Source organism: Theropithecus gelada, chromosome 20 (assembly GCF_003255815.1).
Source record: "Theropithecus gelada isolate Dixy chromosome 20, Tgel_1.0, whole genome shotgun sequence".
NCBI lineage: Eukaryota > Metazoa > Chordata > Mammalia > Primates > Cercopithecidae > Theropithecus > Theropithecus gelada.
In genome coordinates, this window is record NC_037688.1 from 38,887,292 (window position 1) to 38,896,100 (window position 8,809).

At 46.6% G+C, this 8,809-nt stretch overlaps 1 protein-coding gene across 2 annotated transcripts in view; it reads left to right on the forward strand.

Annotated features, from left to right (window-relative positions):
• The first annotated feature begins 2,533 nt into the window (after positions 1 to 2,533).
• Positions 2,534 to 8,809, forward strand: part of BCO1 (beta-carotene oxygenase 1) — a 52,758-nt gene continuing 46,482 nt past the window's right edge. Inside the window, exon 1 of one of the 2 annotated variants that reach the window (XM_025370847.1) lies at positions 2,534 to 3,046. In XM_025370847.1, the coding sequence (XP_025226632.1) occupies positions 2,983 to 3,046 (64 nt within the window). In that variant the 5' untranslated portion in view covers positions 2,534 to 2,982. The remainder of the gene's footprint in view (positions 3,047 to 8,809) is intronic. The other variant, XM_025370848.1, reaches the window with a different exon arrangement.

Genomic DNA, 8,809 nt, shown 5'->3' on the forward strand with positions numbered 1-8,809 from the left:
GAGACAAAGTGCTTTCGTTAGACCCTTTACAGTAGGCTTGAGGTGCTAATATCATTATGCCTCACTTTATAGTTGAAAAAAGAGAGGCTCAAAGAGGGTAGAATGGCCCAGGCACACAGAAAATGGACGAGCTGGCCAGGCATGGTGGCTCACACCTGTAATCCCAGCACTTTGGGAGGCCAAGTGGGGCAGATCACTTGAGGTCAGGGGTTTCAGACCAGCCTGGCCAATATGGTGAAACCCCATCTCTACTAAAAATACAAAAATTAGCCGGGGGTAGTGGCGGGCACCTGTAACCCCAGCTACTCGGGAGGATAAGGCAGAAGAATCGCTTGAACCCGGAAGGCAGAGGCTGCAGTGAGCCAATATCACGCCACTGCACTCCAGCCTGAGCGACAGAGTGAGACTATCTCAAAAAAAAAAAAAAAAAGAAAAGAAAAGAAAAAAGGATGAGCTGTAATTTTTTTTTTTTTGATGGGGGGGATGGAGTCTCACTCTGTCACCCAGGCTGGAGTGCAGTGGCACTATCTCGGCTCACTGCAACCTCCACCTCCTAGGTTCAAGTGATTCTCCTGCCTCAGCCTCCCGAGTAGCTGCAATTACAGGTGCTCATCACCATGCCCGGCTAATTTTTGTATTGTATTTTTAGTAGAAACGAGGTTTCACCATGTTGACCAGGCTAGTCTTGAACTCCTGACCTCAGGTGATCTGCCCACCTTGGCCTCCCAACGTGCTGGGATTACAGGCATGAGCCACCATGCCCAGCCAATGAGCTGTAATTTGAATTTAGTTTCAACTCAGGCATGTAGCATCTTTCCTCAGGGTCAGGTCTTCGCAACTCCTGCTGCACACATGTAGGCACTTATTATTATTATTATTATTATTATTTTTTTTTTTTGAGACGGAGTCTCGCTCTGTCGCCCAGGCTGGAGTGCAGTGGCGAGATCTCAGCTCACTGCAAGCTCTGCCTCCTGGGTTCACGCCATTCTCCTGCCTCAGCCTCCCGAGTAGCTGGGACTACAGGTGCCGGCCACCACGCCCGGCTAATTTTTTATATTTTTAGTAGAGACGGGGTTTTACGGTGTTAGCCAGGATGGTCTCGATCTCCTGACCTCGTGATCCACCCGCCTCAACCTCCCTATTTTTTATTTTTGAGATAAGGGCTTGCTTTGTTGCCCAGGCTGGAGTTCAGTGCTTCTATCACAGTTCACTGCAGCCTCAACCTCCCAGATTCAAGTGATCCTTCCACCTCAGCCTCCCAAGTAGTTGGGACTACAGGCGTGCACCACCATGCCCAGCTAATTTTTTTTTTTTTTTTTGGTAGAGACAGAGCCTCATTATGTTGCCTAGGTTGCTCTTAAATTCCTGGGCTCAAGTGATCCTCCCGCCTTGGCCTCTGAAAGTGCTAGGATTACAGGTGTGAGTCACTATGCCCAGCCAATATAAAAAAACTGATGGCTGAGATCCACCTTCAGAGATTGTGCGTCAGTGGGTCTGGAGTAAGGCCCAGCACCAGTACAGTTAGTGCTGCCAACCAGGTGATTCCAATGTGTGCCAGGGCAGAAGCACAGCCAGAACACACAGCTGTCCGGAATTAATGGCCCAAGGTGCTGGCATGTGGTCTCAGCCCAGACCAGACATCATTATTCTCAGCTGGGTTGCATAAAGGCCAATGCCACTGCCTTTTCTTACTCTACCCACAGAGCAAATGACTGGTTCTTTCTTTAAGCAAAATACGTTAAGATGAGTTCATTAACTTCAATCAGTGCATATAGCAAGTTGAATATGAATTTCAGGCAATGGCAACACGCCAAGATACACAAATAATAGGGAAGCTCAGATCAAATTCAGGCATCGTTTTGCCCTCTTGATAGACCAGGAAATTGAAATGAAGTTTCTTTTTTACTATTCTGTTTACTTATTTATTTTTGAGATAGAGTCTCACTGTGTGGCCCGGCTGGAGTGCAGTGGTGCCATCTCAGCCTACTGCAATGTCTGCCTCATGGGTTCAAGAGATTCTCCTGCCTCAGCCTCCTGAACATCTGGGATTGCAGGCGTCCACCACCATGCCAGGATAATTTTTGTATTTTTAGTAGAGACAGGATTTCGCCATGTTGGCCATGCTGGTCTCGAACTCCTGACCTCAAGTGATCCACCCACCATGGCCTCCCAAAGTGCTGGGATTACAGGCATGAGCCACTGCTCCTGGCCTGTCTTTTTTACTATTCTTTATAGTTTCTGAGAAAAGTCTCTGGTTCCTGTTCATTATTTTTTAAATGGGTACCTGAAACATTTTATGTCTCCTTCTTCCAAAAAGAAAATAATGAATTAAGTTCCTCTTTATGATTATTAGAGGGGAGCATCAGGGTCTTTACTAAAAACAAAACAAAACATAAAACCTTACCCGTCTCTGCTGAAGGGGTTCCCTGCTGTGCACCAGACATTCGCATGATCACAGAGCTCACCTCAAAGCTCTCCTAATTCCCAGCATCTCTGATGGCCCCGACTGCCTCTCTTCTTGTTCTGATCATAAACATCTCCAGCTCTTGGATTACGTCGGGCAACATAACAGGAGGCACTGAATTCTCTCTGCTTTTTAGAACCTAGCCCAAAGCAAGATTTTTTTTTGGTTAAGCCAAAAGTGAAACTGGAGAGGGAAAGCTGAGGGTACAATAAGAGGATTAAAGATTAGCTATGACACATGCCTTGGAAATTAACCTTTAACCAAACATCTTATAAATAACGCCAGTGCAGCTTCTCCTGTGAATGTAAAGAGATCCTGGGCTCTCGGAGAGGGAGAAGTCACAGCCAGCCAAAAAGGAAAAAGCAAAGGCAGAAACGGCATCAGGAGAGACAGAGATGTGAAGGAGGGAAGGAGCAGGAGAGCAGGAAGGAAACACAGGAGGAGGGAGCAGCAGCTCCTTTGAACACAGAGGAGCATCTGTTTGCTGTTAAAATCAGTCTCCCTCGGCACCCTGAACGATGGATATAATATTTGGCAGGAATAGGAAAGAACAGCTGGAGCCTGTGAGGGCCAAAGTGACAGGTGAGCATTCTGATAAACACTGGGCTCTTTCTTCTGTTTATTTTATTTTGTTTATTATTTTTTTTGAGGCGGAGTCTCGCTCTGTCGCCCAGGCTGGAGTCCAGTGGGGTGGTCTCGGTGCACTGCAACCTCTGCCTCCTGGGTTCAAACCATCCTCCCACCTCAGCCTCCCGAGTAGCTGAGATCACAAGTGCCCACCACCGAGCCCGGCTAATCTGTGTATTTTTAGTAGCGACGGGGTTTCAGGATGTTGGCTCCTAGCCTCAAGTGATCCGCCTCCCTCCGCCTCGGAAAGTGCTAGGATTACAGGGGTGAGCCACTGCACCTGGCTTCTTCCTTATGTTTAGATGGACACTTTTTTTCCTGATTATATAAGTAATACTAATTGTAAATTACTTTTGGAAAGTCCAGAGAACAGTACAGAGAGGGGACACATTTTCTGTGAAAATGGTGTGCTTTTACACATTACAACTCCGTTTCCAAAGGGAGGAGAGTCAGTCTCACTGTTCCCAGGAAAAAAGTGTCGGAATGCCCCAGTGGGTACACATACAATGGGATTAATCTGCAAACTGCTGCCTGTCTCAGATGCATGATGTATTTGTGCAAATGTTTGCATTCTAAATTAGTTTCAAAATGCTTAGGGGGCGTGCATGAGCTCCCACGCGTGCACATCCACCACGCACACTTGCAGGGGATTGCAGTCTGATGTGATTGTCTGTCAGAACTCACAGGTGTCAGCACCTGTAGAGCCTATAGGAGTAGGACTTTCTATCCTTTAGAGGCCCTGTGGCTCACTTCATCTTTTATATCTCTTGCTTTTTCCTCCTCTTTTGGGTTGCCACTTACCTCGAACCATCTTGTTTGGTCTCCAAAGGGCAGTTCCTGGTTCTGGACTCCCGGGTCCCCAGAGTGGTACTCGCTCAGTTTTAAGAACAGCTGAGTCAGCTCAGGCCCGCAGACATTTTCATCTGCTAGATGGACTTCAGTTGTTCATAAGGAGAGGACAACTGTGAGTGATTTTTGTGAGAACATCAGATTGAAGCTTTTCAACTGAGCAATTGCCTTGGGAGTCTTTTGAAAGAAAAAAAAATAGCTTTTATGTATACTTTTTCCTGGTTACAAAAGTAAGGCACAATCTATAGCTATCAATCTGTATATACATATATAGCTGTATGTATATTATATATAAATTAATTAGGAGTGCAATTGAAAACATGGAAGGAAATAAAATCAGCTGTATTTCCAAATCTCTTAAACACTTAATATTTGGGTATATTTCCTTTAACTTTTTAAAACATAGGTAGATGAATCAATAGATAACTTTACTATATTTGTAAATAGTTTTTGAAAAAGCAAATATATACCGTTAAATTTATTTTTCTCAATCTGACTGTTCATCTGTGCATTTTTTATTTTTTAAAAGGACACCCAAGGCCAGGCGCAGTGGCTCATGCCTGTAGTCCCGGTACTTTGGGAGGCCAAGGAGGGTGGATCACTTGAAACCAGGAGTTTGAGACCAGCCTGGCTAATATGGCAAAACCCCTCTCTACTAAAAATACACAAATTAGCCAGGCATAGTGGCACGCACCTGTAGTCCCAGCTACTCAGGAGGCTGAGGCAGGAGAATTGCTTGAACCCCAGAGGCAGAGGTTGCAGTGAGCTGAGATAGTGCCACAGCACTAGGGTCCTGGCAACAGAGTGAGACCCTGTCTCAAAAAAATAAATAAATAAATAAAAATAAATAAATAAGTAAATAACAGGCACCCCAGCTGGTGAAACCCTGTCTCTACTATTTGGTTGATGCAAAAATAATCACGGTTTTTGCCACACTTTCAGTGTATTTTATTTGAAATTTTGTTTTAAATAAAAGCACAAAAATTAGCCAGGCGTGGTGGTGCATATCTATAAATCCAGCTCCTCAGGAGACTGGGCATAAGAATCGCTTGAACCCAGGAGGCAGAGTTTGCAGTGAGCCAAGATCACGCCACTGCACTCTAGCCTGGGTGAGAGAGTGAGACTCTGTCTCAAAAAAAACAAAACAAAACAAAAAAAGGCACCTACGATACCTACCTTTCCCTGCCCTGGAATGTTATGAATATTTTGTACCCTTTACACCTCATGTTTAATGACTGCATGAAATCATTGGAAATGTTAGAAAACACAAATTCTAGAACATGAGAGGCTGAATGAACCCCAAAGATCGGCAGCGGTTCTCAAAGGTGTGTCCCCGGACCTGCAGCGTAAGCACCACCTGGGCACTGGGTAGAAATAAACATCGTTGGGCCCCACCCAGACCCATAGCATCAGACACTCTGGGGGTGGAGCTCAGCAAGCTGTGTGTTCACAAGCCCTCTGGTGATTCCAAGGGTGAGAACCATTCCTCTACATCAAGCCTCCCTATTGACAGATGGGAAACTGAGGCAGAAGAGCAGTGACTTGCCAAGGCCAGACAGCCTGCAGAGAACGGACCTCCTCACCCTCCGTCCAGGCCTGGGTTGAGCCTAATCAGTGGGTAACATCCATGGCCAGGCAGCTAGCTAAAACCTGTGCCTGGGTTGACGCATCCATGCAGGGAACACATGCGAAGGTTCTGGCTTTGTAACTGGCTGTGCCAGCACACGCGTGTTCTGAGACCTCTTTGGCAACTTAAGCATTTCCTGCCTCAGTGTTCTTTTCTGTCTGATGAATGTAGCCTGGCACCTCCCACACAGGGTTGCTGCAATGATTAAGTGGTTTAATCCGCCTAGAACACAGTGGCTGGTGTGTGAATGTGTATAAATTTTCTTGTCCTATCTAGGGTTTTAATTATATTCTCAGATGCCTCTCTCCCTGCTCTGTCTCAGGCCTGCCCCCTCTCCTGTGCCCTGGGTGCCTGTGTCTGGCACCAGGATTGTGTAGGTGCCCAAGGCAAGAGACTTGTCTTTTTTTTTTTTTTTTTTTTTGAGACGGAGTTTCACTCTTGTCACCCAGGCTGGAGTGCAATGGCGCAATCTCGGCTCACTGCAATCTCCACCTCTTGGGTTCAAGCGATTCTTCTGCCTCAGCCTCCCAAGTAGTTGGGATTACAGGTGCCCGCCAGCACGCCCAGCTAATTTTCGTATTTTTAGTAGAGACGGGGTTTCACCATGTTGGCCAGGCTAGTCTCAAACTCCTGACCTCAAGTGATACACCCGCCTTGGCCTCTCCTCATGCTGGGATTACAGGCGTGAGCCACCGAGCTGGCCTTGGCTGTCATTTTTCAGTGTTCCACTCCACATCCCCCCATATTTAGTCAAATAGAGGCCCATCAGTTCTGTGTCTTCCATTTATCTTTGTTCATCCATTTCTCTCCATCCCTGTGGAATCCCCGGGTCCTCTCTCTGGTCTTCCTGCCTCTCTCAGGGAATTTCCCAGTCCACACCATGGAGAGAGAGAACCTTCGAAGTTCCAAGATCCTATTCCATTTATATCAGGGGTCCCCGACCCTCGAGCCGTGGACCAGTATCAGTCTGTAGCCTGTTAGGAACTGGGCCGCACAGCATTACCGCCTGAGTTCTGCCTCCTCTCAGATCGGTGGCATTAGATGCTCATAGGAGTGCAAACCCTACTGTGAGCGTGAACCCCGTTGTGAACACGCATGTGAGGGATCTAGGTTGTGTGCTCCTTATGAGAACTGACCCCCCCAACCCCACTGTCCATGGAAAAATTACCTTCCACAAAACCAGTCCCTGGTGCCAAAAAGTTTGGGGACCGCTGATCTATATGGAATCCAGAACAGACAAATCCATAGGAAAATAGATGGGTGCCTGCCAGGGGCTGGGGGTAAGGGGAGAAGAGGTATGGCTAATGCATAAGGGGGATGTCTTTTTGGAGTGATGGAATGTTCTGGAATTAGGTGATGGTTGCACAACATTGTGAATTCACTAGAACCCCCTGAGCTGTACACTTTAAAATGATGAGTTTTATCTCAATTTTTTTTTTTTAATTGCAGAAAAAATCTGGTCCTGTCCTTCCCTATTATAACCATCAAATATGCCCCATTCTTCTGAGGATTAGATCAGGACCCTTAGTGTGATCCTGTTGACCTTCGTCCCCTGGCCCCTGTTATTTCTGCAGTTTCATTGCTCACAATTTTCTTGCTTGAAAATGATGGTCCAGTCTTACTAAACAGCTTGCCCGTCTCCTGGTCTTGATCATTCATTCATTCATTCATTTGTTTGTTTATGAGAGAGAGGCTTGCTCTGTCACCCAGGCTGGAGTGCAGTGGCGTGATCTCAGCTCACTGCGACCTTCCACTTCCGCGTTTAAGCGATTCTCCTGCCTCGGCCTCCAGAGTGGTTGGGATTACAGGCACCTGTCATCACACCTGGCTAATTTTTGTATTTTTGGTGTAGGCGGGGTTCCTGACCTCAGCCTCACCTCCCAAAGCACTGGGATTACAGGCATGCCTCAGAGTGTCCGGCCTCCTGGTTTTCATCTTCTTGTTCGGGGTTCCTCCAGAGGCAAGAATTCAAGGCTAAGTGGTTTATTTGGCACGTGATCCCAAGAAACATCAGGAGGAACTCAGGGAAAAACAGAGAAGGAAACCAATAAATGGGGCATTGTTGAGCCATTGGCTGCTGAGGCCATTGGAGCTAAATCCCCTGGGCGTGGTGTAAAACACGCCTCTTGTGTTCCCAACTGAGGGCAAGGCAACGGTGGGATTTGTCCCCGAATTCTGCATCCATCACTGGGTGAGAGCAGCTTCCAGGGGCATTACCTCTCCGAGGTGCTTCCCACTGTTCCTGCCTGTAGGTACAGCCTGCCCCACCCGCAGTCAGAACCAAGTACTCGGGCAGGGAGCTGCAGGCATTTGCAGAAAGCCGCCTGCAGGAAGAGATGAACTCTGAGGAGACTTGGGTGGAGGCACCAACAGCTTCAGCTGCAGCACCCTGTCTCTAGAGCAGGGCTGTACCCTGGAAAGAGAACCCATGCCACACCCGCACTTTAAATTTTTCTAGTAGAAACATTGGAAAAAGTCAAAAGAAACAGTTGAAATTATTTCAATGGTATATTTTATTTAACACAACAAATCCAAGATATTATCAGTTCAACATGAAATCAATATTTTAAAAATTGCTGGCCAGGCGCGATGGCTCACACCTGTAATCCCAGCACTTTGGGAGGTCGAGACGGGCGGATCACGAGGTCAGGAGATCGAGACCATCCTGGCTAACATGGTGAAACCCCGTCTCTACTAAAAATACAAAAAATTAGCTGGGTGCGGTGGCGGGCACCTGTAGTCCCAACTACTCGGGAGGCTGAGGCAGGAGAATGGCATGAACCCGGGAGGCGGAGATTGCAATGAGTGGAGATCGCGCCACTGCACTCCAGCCTGGGCGACAGAGCGAGACTCCGTCTCAAAAATAAAAAAAAAATAAAAATAAAAATAAAAATAAAAATTGCTAATGAGATGGTTCACTTTTGTTCGTACTAAGTCTTTGAAATCTGGTGTATATTTCATTCTTATAGCACATGTCATTTCAGACCAACCACATTTCAAGTGCTGATAGATACCATATTGGACAGAACAGCTCTAGAATGTTCTTTCCTTTTGCCTTTGTGAGGCGAATACCTACTCTCCCTCAAGACTTAGCCAGGTTGCCTCCTTCAGGAAGCCGACCTCACCCTCCTGCTCTTAGCCCACCCCAGGGTGGGATTCTGTTTCACACAGAACCTTTTGCTATGTCTGTAGCATTGCCCCTATCTTTTTTTTTTTTTTTTTTTTTTTTTTTTTTTTTTTTT